Source organism: Capricornis sumatraensis, chromosome 4 (assembly GCF_032405125.1).
Source record: "Capricornis sumatraensis isolate serow.1 chromosome 4, serow.2, whole genome shotgun sequence".
NCBI classification, from domain to species: Eukaryota; Metazoa; Chordata; class Mammalia; order Artiodactyla; family Bovidae; genus Capricornis; species Capricornis sumatraensis.
In genome coordinates this window covers 109,113,215-109,135,484 of record NC_091072.1, presented here as the reverse complement: position 1 = coordinate 109,135,484, position 22,270 = coordinate 109,113,215, and the positions used below count along the sequence as shown (strand labels likewise).

At 39.7% G+C, this 22,270-nt stretch overlaps 1 protein-coding gene across 1 annotated transcript in view; it reads right to left on the bottom strand.

Moving 5' to 3' along the window:
- UTP20 (UTP20 small subunit processome component) overlaps positions 1-22,270 on the bottom strand; it is an 86,300-nt gene that overhangs the window by 1,191 nt on the left and 62,839 nt on the right. The window contains 19 exon segments of the mRNA XM_068969726.1: positions 489-615; positions 800-1,063; positions 2,672-2,743; positions 5,273-5,460; positions 7,187-7,319; positions 7,788-7,919; positions 8,673-8,855; positions 8,982-9,051; positions 9,492-9,571; positions 11,556-11,666; positions 12,069-12,200; positions 12,433-12,603; positions 13,994-14,110; positions 15,011-15,152; positions 15,831-15,997; positions 17,362-17,529; positions 18,253-18,351; positions 21,633-21,789; positions 21,967-22,106. Of these exon segments, the coding sequence (XP_068825827.1) occupies positions 489-615; positions 800-1,063; positions 2,672-2,743; positions 5,273-5,460; positions 7,187-7,319; positions 7,788-7,919; positions 8,673-8,855; positions 8,982-9,051; positions 9,492-9,571; positions 11,556-11,666; positions 12,069-12,200; positions 12,433-12,603; positions 13,994-14,110; positions 15,011-15,152; positions 15,831-15,997; positions 17,362-17,529; positions 18,253-18,351; positions 21,633-21,789; positions 21,967-22,106 (2,653 nt within the window).

Below are 22,270 nucleotides of genomic sequence, written 5' to 3'. Positions count from 1 at the left end.
AAAACTCTTAACATTCACTTTACTCCCTTGCTTTCCAATCCCGAATTTCCACTAGTCCTGTTACCAAGAGAGAGAACTTAAGGATCACTGAGGGAAAGGTACCAAATGAACCAAGCAAGAAAATATACTAGGAAAAATGAGAACATCTGAAGTAAAAACTATTTGATAGTTTTGCCTTATAATTCTTAACAGACTTATAGTGACATTTGTTCAGTATTGTTCATAGCACTGTGAGGTTTAAAACCGCCCCAACTTGGGAGTTAAAAAAACATCATCCTTTAGGAGAGAAACCTTGACTCTTAGACACAAAAAAGCATACAGAAGATAGTAAAAAATAACACAAATATGTTTTATTTGTTTGCTGTTGCCTTGATACCTAGCAAGTTTTCTTTCTTAAACTCTGGCAGAAAGGGAGGACAGAAAAGAAGAAAGAAGCATTCAGGAGAGAAGATAGATATTTTAACATGTAGAAGACGACGCAGAATTACCCTGCTCTGAATAGGTGCTGTTCAGTTCCCGGAACAAAGGCGCTATGATCACTGGGAGGTACGGCTTCACCTTGTCTCTTCCAAGGTCCATTGCTATGGCTCCGAGAAATTTAAAGATGCATGTTCTCTGAAAGTACAGATCATTTTTCTTTTGTACTTGTAGCTACAGAGTTAACTTAGAAAACAAGGTCTATTTAGGGGCAGATGTTATGCTACAGTTGTAGGTTCAAAAGGTTTTAGGGACTTGGGAGGATAGCTAGTGTTATTACAAAAAAAAGACTACTGTCAGCCATTTTGCTTATGTACCACACCTTTAAGGGGTTTCTAGGTGAATACGCAGCTTCCACTTTCGCGATCCGGGACAATTTCTGGATCAGCCAGAGCAGTGTGGCTGGCCTGCTGTGCTCTTCTTTCTCATCTGCACACGCCTTGTGTTCTTCCATACCCTCTTCAGCCATTTCATCACCTAAAACTTCCTGTTCTTCCATGTCTTCTTTTATGTCCCCTTGCTTGTCCCCAGAATCAGGTTCCAATAAATACAAGACTTTGGCTACAAACAACAAATTCTTAACAACCTTAAATAAACGGGGTGTGGGGAGTGGGAGAGAGGGGAAAGGTAAGAATTAGATTCTGATTTTGCAATAAATATGGCTTGGTAAAGCAGAAGCTAAAACAGGTATCCTACAATTAGACAATAAAAAACTGGTATTCCAATATTCATGAGCAGTCCCTTTTTGTAAAAATTCAGTTTACCTGACAGTGTGTCCAAATCTATTTCCATGTAACTTTTATCCCTTTGGCCTACTTCTGTTCTTTAAGGTCCCACTGAGTAATTTCATTCTTGACCATCCATTTATATTTTTCAAGAGAGCTTTCATCCTCATTGCATTAAATTCCTTCATCTAGTCCTCATAGAAATAATAATTTTCATTTTTTGAGTACTGACTAGTTGCTTTGTATACATTCCAATTCACCTTTAAAATATCCCTATCAGGTACTACTGGGCTTCCCGGGTGGCATTAGAATCCACCTGCCAATGCGGAGACGCAAGAGACATGGGTTTGATCCCTGGGTCAGGAAGATCCCCTGGAGCAGGAGATGCAACCCACTCTAGTATTCTTGCCTGGAGAATCTATGGGCAGAGGAACTTAGCAGGCTACAGTCCACGGGGTTGCGAATAGTCAGACACAACTGACCACATCAAGTACTATTATCAGCAGGGAAAATCAAGACAGGCTCAGAGTTGTTGAATCTCACCCAAAGACAAAGTGGTCAGCCAGAAGTCAAAGGTCTTTAGAATTCAAGCCCAAGTTCTTATATACTGAGCCTCTTCTTTCCCACATATCCCATTAAATTAAACTGTCCAGGGGAGGTTTTTTCAGTCTTGTAATAATGGACCCATTTATTGAATCCTAATCTTGGGACATCTATGAAATCTCTGCTGTGGGTATTTCACACCTATTGTGTGACGGAGGAAATCAAGTTGGTTTTGAACTCCTTCACCATCCTGGCTACTCAACAGAGTAGCAGCCAGGAGAGTCTACTGTGTGCCTAAAGTTCCCCCAAATGTGGCACTCAGAGTACCACACGCTGTCCAAGGCTAGCCTGGCTATCAAGAGTTAATGCCAAGAGTATCACTTCCTTCTGGAAGCTGGGCCTTTGTGAGGACAGTACCAGATTTAGAGGCCTTTCCCTCCTTAACAGCTACTTCACATTGTTAACTCCAAGATTAAGATGAACTAAAATCCATAATTTCGTTCATCCTGAGTCAGTATTTAGTCAATCTCTTCCTACCTGTCCTGGGTATTGTATGGTTTATCAGCCTCTACTAAAATATATTGTGTGAGACCCCACCCACTGTCCACCCTGGACTTCTTTGGCCTCACTTTGCTATCCATTCCCCCTGCATTGGGAACACAGTCTTAACCATTGGACCACCAGCAAAGCTCCCAAATGTACCATTTTTATTGGTAATTTTAAACAGAGCCAGAAGTAATCCCAGTTTGGACTCCAGAGTCGATTAGATATGTGTGCCTAATTGATCATGTATATAAGTGTTTATTTATATTTCATTTAATTCCCCAAGACTTAACTAGGAAAAACAAAAACCAAATGTGAGCTTACTCCTATACTGTTGGTAGCATAGGTCCCTTATATTTAACTGGAAGGATCATAATACTTACCTGCTCTCCTAGAGACTGGTCCAAGAATTTGGAGTGCAACTGATGGCAAGAGGCTAGGCAGATACTTTTCATCTGTGAAAAGAAAATGGACATTGGCAGACACCACACAGGGTATTCCTGATTGTTTTCAAAGACTTCAAGTAACTGTAATAATGCAACTATGGTAGTAGATTTTTGTCTGAATGAGCACCTGCATAGATCTAGAGAAGAAAGGTTCATGAGCGGAAATTAAATGTTCCCTTCTGTCTGTCATAAGCATTTTAACTAAAGGACATGGGGATATATAAATCATAATCTTTAGATTACTGGTAGACAACTTTACAACCTTCATATACTTTTCCTTCCTCTTTTCTTTTCTTCCATCCTTCACTCTCTCCTCAGAGAAAAATCCACTACCTTAGTTGCACTATTATAGTTACCTGAAATGTACCAAGGGAACATTTCATGCTAAATGGGGACAATAAAGGACAGAAACGGTATGGACCTAACAGAAGCAGAAGATATTAAGAACTGGCAAGAATACACAGAAGAACTGTACAAAAAACAAAACAAAACAAACAAACAAACAAACAAACAAAAAGAACTGTACAAAAAATACCTTCATGACCCAGATAATCATGATGGTGTGATCACTCACCTAGAGCCAGACATCCTGGAATGCAAAGTCAAGTGGGTTTTAGGAAGCATCACTATGAACAAAGCTAGTGGAGGTCATGGAATTCCAATTGAGCTATTTCAAATCCTAAAAGAGGATGCTGTTAAAGTGCTGCGCTCAACAAGCCAGCAAATTTAGAAAACTCAGTAGTTGCCACAGGACTGGAAAAGGTCAGTGTTCATTCCAATCCCAAAGAAAGGCAATGCCAAAGAATGTTCAAACTACCACACAATTGCACTCATCTCACATGCTAGCAAAGTAATGCTCAAAATTCTCCAAGCCAGACGTCAACAATACGTGAACCATGAACTTCCAGATGTTCAAGCTGGATTTAGAAAAGGCAGAGGAATCAGAGATCAAATTGCCAACATCCGTTGGATCATAGAAAAAGCAACAGAATTTCAGAAAAACATCTATTTCTGCTTTATTGACTATGCCAAAGCCTTTGACTGTGTGGATCACAACACTGTGGAAAATTCAAGAGATGGGAATACCAGACCACCTGACCTCTTAAAAAATCTGTATGCAGGTCAAGAAGCAACAGTTAGAACCAGACATGGAACAACAGACTGGTTCCAAATTGGGACAGGAGTACCTCAAGGCTGTATACTGTCACCCTGCTTATTTAACTGATATACAGAGTACATCATGAGAAATGTTGGGCTGGATGAAGCACAAGCTGGAATCAACACTGCCAGGAGAAATCTCAATAACTTCAGATATGCAGATGACACCACTGTTATGGCACAAAGAGAAGAACTAAAGAGCCTCTTGATGAAAGTGAAAGAGGAGAGTGAAAAGCTGGCTTAAAACTCAACATTCAGAAAACCAAGATCATGGCATCCAGTCCCATCACTTCATGGCAAATAGATGGGGAAACAATGGAAACAGTGGCAGACTTTATTTTTTTGGGCTCCAAAATCACTGCAGATGTTGACTGCAGCCATGAAATTAAAAGACACTTGCTCGTTGGAAGAAAAACTATGACCAACCTAGATAGCATATTAAAAAGCAAAGACATTACTTTGCTAACAGAGGTCCATCTAGTCAAAGCTATGGTTTTTCCAGTAATCATGTATGGATGTGAGAGTTGGACTATAAAAAAAGCCGAGTGCCGAAGAATTAATGCTTTTGAACTGTGGTGGTGGAAAAGACTCTTGAGAGTCCCTTGGACTGTAAGGAGATCCAACCAGTCCATCCTAAAGGAAATCGGTTGGTCCTGAATATTCACTGGAAGGAGTGATGTTGAAGCTGAAACTTCAGTACTTTGGCCACCTGATGTGAAGAATTGACTCATTTGAAAAGACCCTGATGCTGGGAAAGATTGAAGGCGAGAGGAGAAAGGGATGACAGGATGAGATGGTTGGATGGCATCACCGACTCAATGGACATGAGTCTGAGTAAACTCTGGGAGTTGGTGATGGACAGGGAGGCCTGGTGTGCTACATACAGTCCATGGGGTCATAAAGAGTTGGACACAACCAAGCAATGGATTTGAACTGATCCTCCACTCATTCAATGTGTTTATGGTGTTCCCACTATAAGCCAGGTGTTGTGCTAAGACACAGGAGACAGATATAACATGGTCCCTGCCTAACATTTTCATGAACGTGATGATCTCACTGAGGCATCAACAAGGTTATGAAGGAGGTGCGACAGACAATATCTTCCTTTCCAGCACTGATAAAGAACTTAAATATGTAATGGAGGATACATGTGCTAAATAAGCAAATAAAAAATCTGATTAGGGTCTAAAATTTTTCTTCGAAAAACCTTGGCCTTGAGGGTGACCCCTCTCTAGTTACTAATACTCATGTGGATCCACATGTACATCAAGTTGTTGACTGGAAGAGTTCCTCCCAAGGGCCAACCCTAAGGTGGTAACATGAACCAGAATGAATACCTCACGAAGATGAGGGAAGGAAAAGGTGTTAGAGAAATCTTACCTTTTGCTCAAGGTCACTTGTTAGGAAGCAGATTGCGACAGGTTCCGAGACTTTGTTTTTAGTTTTTCTGACACGCTGTTTTCTAATAAGTTCCTCAGGTTGGCAAGAAGCAAAGAGTAATCCAAAAATCTGGGCTGCTGTGAGCCACACCCAGCTGTGCGGATATCTCAAGTGGGACTGCACGTGACCTGAGGGAGCCAAAATGCATTCTCAGACGTCTCAAGGCTTTCCTGACTCTATGGTGGTGAGCATGACTAATTTAGGCATTTCTTGAGTATCTATTATGTGCTTGAATTTAGGAACCAAAGATGAACAAAATAGTCCCTGCTTCTCAGAAGTGAGGTGGAGACTGAAATAACTAGAGAACCAACTACTACCATGAGAAATGACATGAGAGAGATCTGAGTAAGCCTAAAAACAGGCCAGTTTCATAAGAACTTAGTTTCAGATTCAAGGAGGTAAGGTAGCATCAACAACTGCAATTTCAAATTAAAATTAAATATATATATGGGTACACTCGTTTCTCCTAACTGTTGAAATCAGTGGCACCAGGTAGCTGACTGGAAAGGTATCATTTAATAAGGCATTCTGTGTGCCAGCCATAGGCTAAGTGTATTACACATATTAGCTCATTTAGACCTCACAACAGTTCTGTGAGGTTGGAATTGTCATTCACAGTTTATAGTTCCAAAGGGGGCTAAGTAATGTGCCAAGCTGTACCAGGCAGAACCAAGCCTAGACCCAAGCTCAATCTGGCCCCAAAGCTCATATCCTTAAATATGGCCTCGTAAAGGATCTTCATTATGTGCCCTCAAAGCTCATATTCTTATGCTACTCTCAGAGCCACTCTCCATATACCACACTTGGGAAGTCCAATAGAAAAGCCTTGTGTTGGGGAACAGGACTAAAATTTTGAATGATCCGTGTCATATCTGAGTTTTAGTCTATGCTATATTTTATGAAGATGGTTTTACTTTTTTTTTATATGAACCATTGTAATATCTCAATGGAGCCATACCAGAGTAGGCTATACAGTAACTTAGTAACTGGATTATTTTTCTCATAAAATCATGAGTTATCTTGAAACAAATGGTTATTTAAAGCATTCATTGCAGTGTCTATTTCCTAGTATTTAGTTTTGATTAATCAAAGCTAAAATGTTTAATTAATAATTCTAGGATCTTATTTTTTATTTAAAGAGTGTTGTTACATAACAAATATTTCCATAGCAATGGAATGATTTAGTAAATTATGGCACATTTACATACAATGGATTATTTATAGCCAATTAGAAGGATATCTATTAAATGTTATATATAATATGCTTACTTAAATATAAACAGGATATAAAAGTTACATGGAATTAGGCAACCTCAAAAAAATCCTATGGCTATTTGACAAGAGTAAGACTGGATGGAAATGTGTAACAAATAAGTAGCAAGGAGGACTTTGGGAAACTTCTTCCTTTCTTTTACTCCTCCATAATTAACATAGTTGGGCTTCCTTGGTGGCCAGTGGTAAGGACTCCACTTGTGATGCAGGAGACACAGGTTTGATCCCTGGGTCAGGAAGATCCCCTGGAGAAGGAAATGGCAACCCACTCCAGTGTTCTTGCCTGGGAAATCTCATAGACAGAGTAGCAGCCTGGAGGGCTACAGCCCATGTGGTCACAAGAGCCAGACAATACTTAGCAACTAAACAATAATTAACATAATTAATTTATTTATAAATGAAATATATTATTTATGAGATTATATTAATTTGCTTTTCCTCCCAGAAAAACATACTTTCACTGGGTGCCATTGCCTTCTCCGAATCAATCTGAAAGGCCTATTAAATCTTTTTCTTATGAACTTTCCCCCGATATTATATATTCCTAATGTGTTTATTTTTAAAGAAAAAGGAAATACTCACTCCAGATTTTACTCAGAGTTTCAGAGGGCTTGGTAAACTGAATGATATTACATTCCTTGATGAGTTTACTTATCAGTATAAGAAAACTGAACAGAAGGCGATCTGCAGCTTTTTCTTCAGTCTCTTCCATGATCTAAAAGTAGGAAGAATGTTAAATTAATTAAGACAATAATTTCAAAGTATTCTACGGACATTTTTACTCCAGGATGTACATCTATAGCAGGGTTTCTCAACCTCAATACTGCTGACATTTTGGTCAGGTAATCCTTTGCTTTGGGGGACTGTGCTATGCATTAGAGGATGTTTAGCAGTACTCTGGCATCTACCCATTAGACGACAGTAACACCCTTCTGTCCTCCAGTTGTGACAACCAAAACTATCTCCAAACATTGCTCAATGTCCCCTAGGGGCTTATGAAATTTTGATCATCATATACTATGGAAGATAACTTAATCTTCATTTCAAAAAAGAAATGCACTGAGTTCTTACTTTTATTAATAAAAAAAAAATTTTGACACAAATATTTAACCTGTTAGCTACACTACCTCAAGTAAAACTACAAAAATAAGCCAATACTTTTACTCCCTAACAAATAACTTACATCTGTAAAGTTTTCAGGATCAATCTCCTTTTCAATCACAGGGAGAACAATTCCAAGTCTTCTCTCAAAATTGACTCCTTCACTCTCCGCAAAAAAGCCACAGATCAGGGCAGCTAGTTGTCGATTTAAGCGCTACAGAAAATAAAACCATCACAAGACAGTAAACTTGGGAGGCTATTTCTAAAACTGAAATGAAGGTGGTTATGACTGTCCTCAGTAGTTCTTTATGATACCAGAAGTCAACAGAATGTGGATTTTTGGTAGCTAATATGAAAAATACAAAGAAATCTTCATCTCCCTAGAAGAAAAATTTTAAAAAGTGCTATTCATGATTATCCACTGAATAACTCTTCTCATTTTTTTATTAAAAAAAAAAAAAAAAAAAAAAAAAGCGTTCCAGGCCCCCTGCCCAAAATCCCATTCTGATTTTCAAGCCAGTGTTACATTACGATGTGTTGTTTGTATTCCACAAAGATGGGCCAGTGATGATAGGCATAGATTTAGCAAGTTGATATAATTATTGGCAAAATACATTCTATAAATTGCATAAGCAGATATTCATCAATGGAGATGAATTGGAAACAAAGATATCAATGGAGATTGATTAAGTAAAATATAATACATTCATGTAGTGGAGTAACTGGGCAACCCTGACCTTGTTGTGGGAAGACAGGTGATTTTTATGTTGTTCTCTATTTGTTGTTACTCTCTATAACTTCTTATAGTTTCTAAAATTTTCCTATAAGCATATATTATTATCATAATCAAATAAAAACAATAAAGCTACTTGGGAAAAACTAATTCAACAATGTATAATATGTATTCTTAAAGTATAAACACCAAAAGCTCAGTATTCTTTGCAGTATGACTATAAGCAACCCTGACCTTCTTTGCCCCAAACCAGGTGGTAACCATATCGAAGAGCCAATCTTTTTTCTCAAGGCTGATTTTACTGAGTAAGGATTTGATTGCCATGGATGCCATCTTCTTACACGTGGCAGAGTCATCGTTCACCATCATTAGACAAAGAGGAATAAAAAACATTCCACAGTTTTCATGGAGCAGTCCCTAAAAGAAAACAGATACTTATGAGCACACTGAGACCAGAATTCTCAGATATGTCCTACCAAAGGAGGACCAGGGGCTCCCAGGAGCCACAGCTAACAGAGAGTCTGTCTCTGTGATTCACAGTACCTGAGGGAACGTGTCAAAGAGATAAGCAATCATTTCCAAGGCGGACTCTCTCCCGGTCTCATGTTCATAACTAGGGTAAGAACATCAGAAGGACTTGTTAGTAACTTTAAAATTGACCAATAATTATTTTTAAGAATTTAAAATATTGCCTCAAGGTGCCAGTCTATTTCTTAAAAAGTGGGAAAAAACTCCATTTTCCCAACTTTAATACAGGTACTTATCAGGCTACTTTGCAGTTTAAAATATAACTGTTAGATTTTTACTGTTCTCCTAAGCAGACTTTAAGGACAACTGATGATCAGACCGAACTGAAAAGCAGCTTACAGAACTGCTCTATGAAGCCATGTACAGTGCTTGGCAGTCAAGCCAGTGGTTCATAGGATAGCACCCTGGGAAAATGTGCCATTATGTTTTGACTTTGCTCTTTTCAAGACAGCCCACACATTAAAAGGAGAAGGAACCTACTCCCCCACCCCTCACTGCCTTGTATGGTTTATGACTTCAACTTACGTCAGTTGAGCAAGCATGAATTCCAAGTTTGGTCGCAATTTGTCACCCAGAGGATAGTTAAGAATGTATTTCAGAAAAACCTAGAAACAGAAATCACACGAGATTATCTGGAGCCCGTCTCTCCAGGATTCCTTTTTCCTGACCTGCTTTCTGGGACACACTGGTAGGCTACGAATAGTAGGGTGATAAGTTAGGTGAAGTCTACCTCCTGAGTCAGTAACTGTGCCTCTCCCCTCTCCTCCCACTTCACTTCCTCAGGTCCTGCCTGGTGAAGAGTCAAGTCCTGGCCCACCATGAGCCTGGATGTTTAGAGCTCCAAATCTCAGCTCACACCCTGGCAGCTCATCACTCTGAAAAGAGGCTTTGGTGAACTGAGTATGGACTGTGGTTCAACCCCATATTTCTCCTGAAATAAGACTTCCCTGGTGGCTCAGATGGTAAAGCCTCTGTCTACAATGCGGGAGACACAGGTTCGAGCCCTGGGTTGGTAAGATCCCCTGGAGAAGGAAATGGCAATCCACTCCAGTACTATTGCCTAGAAAATCCCATGGACAGAGGAGCCTGGCAGGCTGCAGTCTATGGGGTCGCAAAGAGTTGGACACGACTGAGTGACTTCACTTCACTTGACTTCACTTCAAGAATAGCAATAATAGCGATAGTAATAATAACCATTGCATTTACTGAATATCTTCTGTGTGTCAAGCACGGGATGAAGTGTTGCTCAGTTGGTTTTCATACTCCCTTAAGAAGTAGATATGACCCCTTTTACAGATGAAGAGAATGGAACGGGCACAGAAGCTAAGTAACTTGCTCAGGTGATAGTACCAGAATCCCATGCCTAGTGTATCTACATCCAAAGGCTCTCGTTTCAGAGCCTTCAAACTGCTGTATTATTCAGCTTCCTTTATTAATAAGCTGTGAGAACTAAGCACACCATTAACCTTTCCAAAGCCTGTTTTTCCGTCAACCATAAAACGGTGGTACTGTTTCCTTTGAAGGGAAGTTACAGATAGAAGCCGTGTATGTAAAGTGCTGGGCGTGCAGCTAGTGCTTAATAAACAGCACCTGGCCCTCCTGCTTCCTAAATAAGTTAACCTTCTCTGAAGATAGCCTCAGCAGCCCAGCCCTCCTTTAACTCCGAGTTCATATTTGCAATTCAGAACCTTCTATTTCCTGGGTTGATATGTGGTCATATTATCAGGACAGATTTATGAAAACAAACCCGCTAATGTCATTCCTCTGCCTACTGATTTCAATGACTTTTTGTTATTCTTAGAACAAAGTCCTAAATCTTTAACAAGACTACAAGGTCTTGCCATATCTGGCACCTTCAACAAGCTAAGCTCTTACCCACCTCAAGGCTCATCTTCCAGCCTGCAAGGCTAAGCCTTATTCTTTCCTCAAATTCTGCTTACATGCCAATCCTCAGGAAAGCTTTCCCTCACTGTCCCACTAGGGTGGTCTTCCACTGTGTCATATGTTCTTCCATATTTTGTAGACTTTAAGAAGTACAGTTTTCCACATTTTAACGTATCAGACTGAAATTGAGATGTCTTACAATGAATGGCATCATACCACTATGTCAAAGTTTTTTTCCTTCTCTGAGGTATATAAGTAATGGTGTGTCTTTAAGTGATGAAATAGAAATATGACAGTATTGTTTTCTTCATGGCACTTACGATGATTATAATTAAATAACCATTCATGGGATTTCTTTTTTTTTTTTCATTCGTGGGATTTCTGCTTTGTGTGTGTCTGCTATAGGACATACAGGGACTCTGACGGGACCACCATATGGAAATCTTTCTTGCAGGTTACCATGCCGCTGAGGAAAATGTATTTCTTCATCCATCTGAAATATGCCACATAAGTGCTATACTCAAAATGCTCCTTATACTGAAAAACAGCCCTGTACTTGGTATGTGAATGGGCTCCTGAGTCTCAGAATCAAGCAACAGCATGACACAAAGTTTTCAGAATTCAAGCAGTGTTGACATCTCTCTACCTAAAAACCAAACAGAGAAGGAAGGGCCCAACCATGGGAACAAACTTCTCTCCACAAACCTGTCTGCACTGGACTCTGGCAGGTTCGCTTTGTGCAGAGATTGCCAGCTTGGATACTTTCCGCATGACATCATCAATTTCTGGGACCAACAACTTTCTTGATAAAATGGCCTAAAACACAAAATGAGAAGACATACTCATTTCATGTTTTACCGCAAATGGCCTCTTGTTTACTAAGCCGACCTGATGTTCAAGTAGCCTCAGGCAGTTTTCAAACATAATGAAAGTATCTCCAAAAGAAAAAGAATATAAACTTAAAAAAATGGTTATAATGGTCAATTTTATGAAATGTACAAGTACCTGCCTTTGTACAGAATTCCCTGAAGTGTAATATAGAGCTCACGTTCAAACATTTTGGTAAGTAGATATGTTAGCTTATAATTAATCAACCAAAAAATAATAATGTTTTTAAGAACTATCTACAGCTAGTCAGAGCACTATGTTCCATGTAATTCTAAATATCTGACATGAGGCTCGTACACTGTACAACCCAACAATCTGGTGATGCCATACCTTTAGAAGACCAAATGCAGTGGCTTGTCTTGTAGTATCATAGATGTCCTCCTCAGCATATGCTAGTAGAACTTGAAGCTGCTTTTGAGTTATCTGGTACGACTTCACTTTCTTCACAAGTATGGTCACACACTGCAAGTCAACAACAGTGAGGTTAACAGAACATCTCACAGACAAGCATCCAGTGTTATGATAAGGACTCAATACAACAGCAATGTTTTTTCACACCGTTTACTAACACTCTGGCCTTACCAAATAAATCTGGAAGAAATTTTGACCAAGACCATAAAGGATGATGAGGAAAATTCACTATGTTGCTAGTCCTGGTCCTGGCTTTTTCTAAGTGCAAGTGAAAACACCTCACCTTGAAACAATTTACCACCAAGTGGAAGTTCTGTCCCCTGGCAGCCCCGAGTTTTGCATAGTCCTTCAGCAAAAGAAAAAGGTGTTTTGTCAGCTGCTCTGCTTTTGTTTCTATGGATGGCAGGGGGAACCTCAAGATCCAGATCAGGCATTGCAAAGCACCTGTGATCACCTGAAAAACAAAAAACAGAGAAAGCCAATCAACTGATGAAGTGACCAAACTCAAGAATCCAGTACCCGAGGCTGTGTAGACTCTGGGCAATGAAGCTGAAGGAATGAAGTGCTCTGGCAGTCTACTCAGGAAGCACTATGCCCAAAGTATAAGAATAAGATAAGGAACTTTCCTCTTTCCTGTTGGAGAAGCACCACACAATGGAAGGTACAGCCCAAGCAAGTGAGAAAAGGTGCTCACTTACCACATTCTTACCCTACTATGTGTAAATGATTAGATGAGGTGGCTAATTTTAGCATTTTTTTTTAATCACATTATAAATCCCTTTCCAATTTCCTAGAATGGTTCTTTCATGTAATCCATTCTTATTGAGCTTATGTCACAAGACACTCTACGGAGTGTTAGAAATATGACAATAAAAAGGATGCCATTCTGCATTTAAAGAGTAGATAGCTGACTCAGAAATTAAGCATGAGAACTATGACCTATAATTTGATATAGTTATGTGGAGTGCCAAAGATACAAGAAATGTGCTGGGATCAAGTGACTACAAAAGGATCCCTGAGCCTTCGAGATTATCTAGATCAGGTGGTTCACTTGGCTCAGCTCTACCCAATAGATGCCTACACTTTGATTGCCGGAATGGCCTTATTGGCCTAGATCAGATGAAGACAGAGGAAAGAGCTTAGGAGTCAGAAAAACCAGGGCTTCAATCCCAGTTCTGCAGCTTATTACCTGTTTGACTGCAGAGATGTTCCTTTACCTCTTGGCACCTTTACTGTAAAACAGGCCATCTGACAAGGTTGGCAAGGTGTGGGCTTTGGAGTCTGATAGACTGAGGGTCACATCCTAAATCTGTCATAGGCGACAAGTCACTTAGCTAAAGGCCTGGATTTCTCATCTTTGAAGTAGAAGCATAAATAATATATACTTCATGGGCTGTTATGAGGAATCATGGCAGTGAGCAGTAGTGACAAGGAGAAGGAGATGATCACTGCCATGGGGACAGCACCACTTACCCTCAGGAAGTTGTGAGGATCAAATGAAACAACTAATGTACCTAGAAGGGCCTTTTTTTTTTTTTTTCGGCCTCACTGAGTGGCATGTGGACCTTCCCAACCAGGGATTGAACCTGTGACCCTTGCATTGGAAGCACGGGGTCTTAACCACTGAACCACCAGGGAAGTGCCTTAGAAGGGCTTTTATAATCATTAAGGGCTCTCCATTATTATTAAATTGCTATTAAGGGAGCAATTTAATGCACGGAACAGAGGTGGTTCATGTTGTTGTAAATGTCTTTAAAAACTCAATCACCCTGTGAAGCATGAGCCTAGAAACAAGTTTTAGGTATTCTGCACAACACAGGTCCTGTGAAGCAACAGATGCTCACCTTCACATCCATGGAACCCAGGCAGTCTATGAGGAGAGACACAAAAGGATCCAACATTTCCAGGACATGTTCACTTGAAGACTTGACCTTGGAGGTCTTCAGACTAAGGTGCAACAGCTAGAAGTTTTAAAAAGATACTTCATAAGAATGAGGTTAGGCGTAAGAATAAGATTAAGACTAAGGGCATAAGAATGAGGTTAAGGTGAAATGATTTTGAGACTAATGTGAAAAGTTAAGATGCTTCTATTTGAAATCAGAAAAAGTGCAAAGAAAAGGGAACCACCTGGGAGAGTCTCAGTAAATGGAGAAAGTGGGAGCTTACCATGCAGCTGAGATTTGAAGTTCATTTAAGAAGTGGTTATTGCTCAGCATCTACTTTGATTCTATGCACTGGCCCAGCATGAAGGATGTGGCAATAAACCAAGATGGGCAGGGTCCTGGCCCTGATGGATCTTGGCCAGGAAGACAGACTCTAGGGAATAATTCACTATAAAAGGAGGGTGCTTTGAGAGTTCTGTGGGGACCTGGGCAGAGGGAGGAATAGATGGTGAGGTACTGGGGTGGGAAAAGTGTAGTGACTCTAGAGAACGGAAGGGAAGCCCTGCATCCAGCATGAGGCCATTCCCCTGTGGCCCAAATGAAAGACAAAGCTCTCTCCTGGGAAAATGGGAGCCAATGAAGGATGAAAAAAATATATACAATAAAATGATCAAACTTGTGTTTTCAAAACCTCACCATCTTTTTAAAAGATTTAAAGAGTAGTTCAGAGGTACAAACTCATAGGCAAAGCAACAGTGAAAGCACTGTAAATATTAGGTCAGAATCACTAATTCTGAGAAAGTTCCAGCGTCAAAATAAGTAACAAATAGTAAATGGACCGAGGTACCTTAAAACGAATTCCATAATTTATGGTAAAAAGTGTTTCCAGAGGAAATGAGCAGTACTGGACACTCAGCAGAGGATTAAAAGGCACAGACTCACTGTGGGCCGCAAGTCTTACTTAAGGTTAATTCTTACCCGAAGCCCAGACTCAATAAATATGTGCATGTTGGTTTTCTTGCTCACGACAGCTTTCTGTCCGCCTCGAACTGGAGCTGGGGGGAGCAGAAGACAGCTCTGGGGTGGCAGGCGTGGATCTGGTGCGGGGGCTGCTGGATTTCTGTCAATCAAATGGAATGAAAACCAGTGGAAACAAACACATTGAGACGCTGCATCCCCAAAAGCTACTGTCTCTTTCTGGTGACGAGCCTCTAGCACCAAATACTGTGCTCTTGGCTGTGGGGTTTTTCTCCCTTAACTATGAGACACAGAAGGGATGATCAGGTTGCTGATCAAAGTTTCACAGGAGGTGAACGCACATCTAAGTTAAAATCAACAGCAAGAGGATGCTCCCTTTGACTTCTGAAAACAAATGCCAAGGAGTCTTTCTTAGAACAGCCCAGAAGCAAAATCCAAAAGAAGTTCACAAATAGGTATTTAAAAATCTTTGGAGGTCTAAGACTCTGTTTGGTCAGAACAAGAAGTATATATTTAAAATCTACCCTAACTTGGATTGAATAAATATCTAAAAAGTGGTGTCAGAGAAATGTTAAAATAATTGGTTGCCTTCACAGCTACTTCATTCAGCAGAAAAATAATCTTGTGTTGACATGTATCACTTGGAAGGACCTCAGTCCAAACACCACAAAGTAGTACCATCTCACAGCTCAGATAAATACACCCTTTTTTTTCTCTTTTACTAAAGCCAGTTATTAAATGAATCCACTTAAGATGCTGAGAACTGAATGGCTTATTTGAAGCAAGCACCTAAAGGATACTTTGTTTTTTTCAAACTTACTTTTCTTTCTGTGTTAACAGGGGGAGATTTTCGCTGACCAAACCATAACTAAGCAACAGAATGGATTCTGCTGTCATTTCCTGGTTTACAAGAAATCCTGCTATGATTCGGCGTAAGGTTTCGTGAACTTTCCGGGCCAGTTTTAAACTTGTGGTATTTTGCAAGATCTAAAGGCAAACACAAATGCATGCTGAGGTGACAGAACGGCATTTTGATTTGTTATAACAGTAGTTGTATATATTATTTTTAAAATGTTTTTTCCTTATTAAAAATGAAACATTTTAAATAAAATTTCAAATATAAGTATAACATAAAATCAAATTTACCCATGACCTCATCCCCAGAAATAATCACTGCCATTAGTGTATGCCTCTGGAGTTTTTGGGCCTCCTCTGTATTCTCTTTGTTGTTGAGGTCTGGGCACAGGGCTGGAGATAGGACGTGACCCTTGGAAGATGCCAGCCTTCCAAGTACATTGAATGCAGTGATTTACAGACAAGCACATACACATCAACACAATGCAGTCACTCCTCACAGGAAACCATGCTAATGAAGACAGATGATTGCCAAGTCTCAGGGCTGGATATTAGGTATTGGGCCAAATCAGAGGAACTTAATGGGAGCTTAGCACCATCACCCCAGGAAAACACTCAGCGTGTCACAGCTAGTCCTCTGCATAGGACATGGTATTAGTAACTTTCATTACCTTGAAGGGACTTGATAATTTACATGGAAAACGTGTGCTTTGTTGACTCTTTTTCATCTTAAAAACATATCTAACGTTCTTAGATCAGGCTCAGATAAGCTAAATGTATTTCAGGAACAATTAGGGAGTGAATCTAGTATCAAAGCATGTGGAATTAGTTGATTTACATCATTAGATAGGGTTTTTTGCTCTAGGTTTAGAATGTAAAACTGTAATACAGTGAATTAATAATACTTGTTGAATGTTCACCCCTGCAACAGGCACAGTGAGCACTCTGAAGGCAGGTAAATTACAGTCCCTGCCCAATAGGAGGCAGAATGAAAATGGAAAGAATGTGAGCTTTGAAATTCCAGCTTCAGAAAGATCTGGCATGAAATCCTGGCTCTTCTCCTTATTCAAGTTTCTTTCTACCTTTTTGAGCCTGAATTTTCTTGTGTGTCAGATGGAAGTACTGTTAGTCTCAGGGACGGCTGTGCAGATTAGAAGACATAATGAAGCACAGTGCTAAGAACACAGTGATATGTTCAATAAATGCTGGTTCTCATCCTCTTGGCAATCTGGGAGCAGCAGTCTCACTCCAAAGGCTAGTCTCAGTTACTGATGGGACTCAGCTGTGTAATCCACCTATAATTCAATTTCTGCTGCCTTTGCTTCTGCATCTCATGGTTCACATCTGACTCCTGGATCAGAATGCCCATCTCAGGGCTGCCAGACACATGGTACTTGTGTTCTTAGTACTAAAGTGAATCACGATGCTCAAGGCTCTTTTCAAGAACTCAAGACACTGAAAGGTGGTGATTCCCTATATTACATTCAAGTCTTTACCTCTTTCAGTGGAAGGATAAGTTTTGTAACCTGATCTTTTCCTACAAACTTGCCCAAAATTTCATAAGAATCGTAACTCTTGCTTCTTCGTGCCTCCATGACCTTGGAGAGGATCTGCTTTACTTCCTTCTCTTCAGCAACGGCACCAAACAACTCGTGGTTAAAAATCTTTAAAAGGAAAAAGCTAGATGGTAATTATGGACACTCAAGCAAGATATGCCAACATAAGCAGTCTCTGCTTATGGTTAATTTCTATTAGATTTCACTTTTTTTCAATGTAGCTTAGAGACCAATTACAGAAACACTTCAAGATTTATACCAATGGAAAACAAAAGAATACTACATAGATTTACATATATAACTATATAACATACAAACAGGGAGTTTTTTTGATATTACCAAAAGGTACCTTAATTTCCCTTTAAGAAAGTCTCATGATATTTGATATTTAATTATCAAAATTAATTCATTTAAAAACACAGTATCTAAACTTTTAATGTATAAACAAAAGATTGTGTGCCAAACTTAGTGTCTTTCTAACCAACCCTCCAAATTACTGTATTATCCAATTTTAAAAGTTGTGTTATTAATTTTTCACTATTATACATACAGCTCTGGTGAATATACATTTGTACAAACCCCAGATCACACCTGATTATACCAACTCAGGACCTACAGCAGGGCACCCATCTCATGTCACTTGAATCTTAGCTTTTTAAACCTCTTCCAGCCTAAGAGGTGAGATAGTACATTATTTTCATGTTTATGTTTTCTATTTATTATATGTTTATATGTTTGTTTATAGGCTATTATTGTGTCTTATTTTGTGAAGTGATTTGTGTTCTTTGAACTCTTAAAAAAAAAATCAGAATTCCTTTCTCTAAATCTTACCTCAATCATTATATCCAAACAAGAGTCCAAACTCCCAACTTGGAGCTTGTTGGCGAGGCCTTGCAGCAACATATAGACAGTGAAAGTCAGCACATGAACCTGAAGTGAGATATATGAGAAGAGCATAGATGGTCAGGACCACCACAGTAGGAAGAACAAGATCCAGGAGGACTGCAAAGGGTGCACTCTGATTATGTATCTGTCAGCATTGCAGGAAGCTTTGCTAAATGACACATTACTTATATCAGGGTCTAAAGTCCTTTAGCCAAATGGCCACTTTGTAGAAAAGATACTCAGAAACACATCACATGCACAGGGTCTATCACTGTGACCAAATCAGGCCAATCATTTATAAAGAACAGCATGCATGCTAATTTGCTTCAGTCATGTCTGACTCTTTGTGACCCTATGGAGCCCACCGGGCTCCTCTGTCCATGGGATGGATTCTCCAGGCAAGAATACTGGAGTGGGATGCCAGGCCCTCCTCCAGGGGATCTTCCCGACCCAGGGATTGAACCCCAGTCTCTAATGTCTCCTGCATTGGCTGGAGGGTTCTTTACTATTAGCACCACCTAGGAAGTCCATAAAGAACAGCACGAGTCTTGAACTTTTAAAAACCAACCTCTGAATTAAGGAGGCTACACGAAGAAAACAAGTTTCTGCCCTTAACAGTGATCACACCTAGCATTCCTTAGAGCTTACTATGGGCTAGACACTGTATTACTACTCACATGTACTATATCGTTTATTCCTCACTCACTCTATCTATGGTGTAGGAGAAATAGCATCAGTGCTTTCACTTGAGGAAGCTGAGACACAAAAAGGTCAAGCAACTTGCCCAAGGTTACAGGAACAGGAAGTGGTGAAGTCAGGATCTGAAAGCAGATGGTGCCATAATATACACAGAATACGTTCTCTACACTGCTTCCACTGCTGTAAGTTATCAAGGTAAACAGGTAATGACCATGTGCTAAGATAATACACTTGGCTGTCAATATACAGACTGTATTTTAAAGGCATAATTTCATATATATCCACTTACGATCTTTAAGTACCTTTAATATATTTAAAGTGTTTGCTGAAGACACTGGACGCATGGAACCACTACTGGGGAAGAACACCAGAGTGCAAGTACCACCAAACTTCCAGTGAGTTTACCCCTGTTTTCTATATGGCTATCCCCAAGCCAATATGGAAATCATGCTAGGATTCAGAGAAGTCTATGAGAAGTCCTGTGGCTTTAGGAATAGGAGAGAAAACTCAAGAATGTTCCAAGAGAATAAGGAAATCTGTTTTTGTTTTTCTTTTCTCCATTTCCAACACCCCAAGGATCCTGTGGTGATGGTGGCAGTGGCCTAGACATAAGGGCTGCAGCAGCCACAACTCTGCAGGGAGACCTTCCTTTCCTTCAGTGGGACTGCAATTTGGAAAGGGTGGGCCCACAAGCTGCTTTTCTCCTCTCCAACTTACCACTGCCTAGTCTCTGTGTGGTTACAGCTGTGGGAAGTGTGTGGTGAAGTAGGAGAAACAGCCCCAGCTTTGTAGCTGGAGATCTGAAACATGGAAAAATAAAGTGTTAACAAAGAATCAGACGATATAAGGAACTAAGGAAACTTGAGAAGTGAAAAGAAAAATAACTGACATAAAAAAATTTACTGGATGGGTCCAACAGCAGGATGGAGATTAAGAGGAGGGAGTCGGTGAACTAAATGAATCAACAGAGATTATGTAATCTAAACAGAAAGGAAGAAGACTGAAACACAAATGTGAAGCACGCATCAGGGATGGACGCTGCTACTGCTTAGTTGCTTCAGTTGTGTCCAACTCTGTGTGACCCCATGGAATGTAGCCTGCCGGGCTCCTCTGTTCATGGGAATTCTCAGGCAAGAGTACCAGAGTGGATTGCCATGCCCTCCTCCAGGGGATCTTCCTGACCCAGGGATCAAATCTGGGTCTCCTGCATTGCAGGAGTCTCTATTGCTGAGCCACCAGGGAAGCCCCCAGGGATGGATGGGACCCTTCAAAAAAGTCTAATATACAGTTCACTGAAGTCCCAGAAGACAAGAAAGAATGCAGTGCAGAAAAGTATTTGAAGAAATAACAGCTGAAAACTTTTCAAAGTGACCAAGAAGCTCAACAAACCTCAAACAGGGTAAAACCAAAGAAATCTGTGCTCATAATCCAACTGCTGAAAAAGAAAAAGCCTTTAAAGCTGCCAGAGAAAAATAACGTGTTACTCAGAGGGGAAGAACAAATTTATCAGAAAGGCCAGAAGAAGCAGCATGACATTTTCACAGTGCTGAAAGGAAAAGAAATAACTGTCAATGCAGAAGCGTATGTCCTTCAGGAAAGAAGGTGCAACAAAGACAGTCACAAGGCAAAGAAAACAAATGGGGTCTGCCACCACCACACGTGTCCTACATGCTTGTCTAGACCAAAGGGAAATGATACCAGAAGAAATCTGGAAATTCAGAAATGAAGAAAAAGCAGGAGAAACAATAAGAATCTGAGGATTAAAAACAAAATTCTGCGCTGCACTCGCTGTCTGCAGTGGCCCACACTCTTGTCTGCAGAGCATGCTTCTCTCTGAATCTGAGTAAGTCTACTTCTTACCTATAAAACAAAACAAAGCAAAACAGCTCTAACACTGCCTGGTAAGTTTTCAACATAGGGTGAAGTAATAAACAACTATTAAACAAAGGAAGGGTGAAGGGATCTGTATTTTTACATTCCACTTGAAGTAGTAAAATATTGACTCTAAACAGATTATTAAAAATTAAGTATAGTTATGGTAACCTAGAGTAACCACTCTACCAGGAGTCTTGGCTGGTTACTTCAGAAAAACAAGCTGTAGTGTTTCTCAAACTTTCGATCACTTGGGGATCTTTAAAAATGCAGATTGTATAGGTCAGGGCTAAGGTTCTGATTGTTCTCCTAACAAGTTCCCAGGTGCTGCTGATGCCACGTGTCCAAGGCCCACATTTAGGAGCAGCAAGACAGCCAGGTAACTACTCAGAGAGCTCTGCATTCCACCTGGTGCTCGTACTAACTTCATGACATGTATGTTTCAACTCAAAACAAATTTTTATTGTTCACATTTGTGGCAATACATTCAAGAAGAATTTTATTAAGAACTCACGGAATACAAAACCTGATATCAAGTGATTCGAGAAAAAATCCAGATTCTTCCAAAAAATAAAAAGGCTTTTTAAAAACTAGATTTTTAAAAATATGGATTAGAAATTTTTAAATATTCTTGCTTGCACTCTTAGTACATCAACTTTGCAAAAGATAGACCCAAAGTACCATGACTTAGTGTTCAAAGTGCAACTATGTGAACTCCAATCCAATTTGAATATAAAATGCATGATGCAATTTACCTGATAGCCACGCACAAGTGTAGTCTGTAATTCTTTTAAAATATATTGTAGATAATGCACACCCAGATCCTCTATTATTTTTGCGAGGGTGCTGCGTGCAATGTCTCTGATTTCCTGTGCTCTGTTCTTGAGGAGGGCACACACTTTCAGCAAAATACTAGAACATGAGTTGAAAATCTAATTAGCAGAAACAAATAAAAATACAAATATCCTTTTGTTTCCTAATTACTCACAATCCAAATTATTCCAGTTAGGATTCTAAATTATAGCCAACTGTGACAGTGCTTCTCTAACAAAAAAGAAGAACCAATTTCTGATTTGTCACATAACATACCTTGGCAGATTAGTTTCCATAACTTCTCTTGGAAGGGACTGCATTAGTTTAACCATGGCAAAAGCTAAAGGAACTCGAACCACTTCCTCATCATTCACAACCTTCGATTTTATGAGTTTGTGTTCTTCGTCTCTTTTAGTCTGTAAGAAAATAAATAAATAAACTGAAACAAAAATAAATGGATTAGGGACCTACCAACACTACAACCTTGCAGCTGAAAAATTATCTACCGGTATCAAAATGATCATGAAGGATCATTACTCCCTTAGCTGCAGGAGAGGAATCTGAAGATGAGGAGATAAGA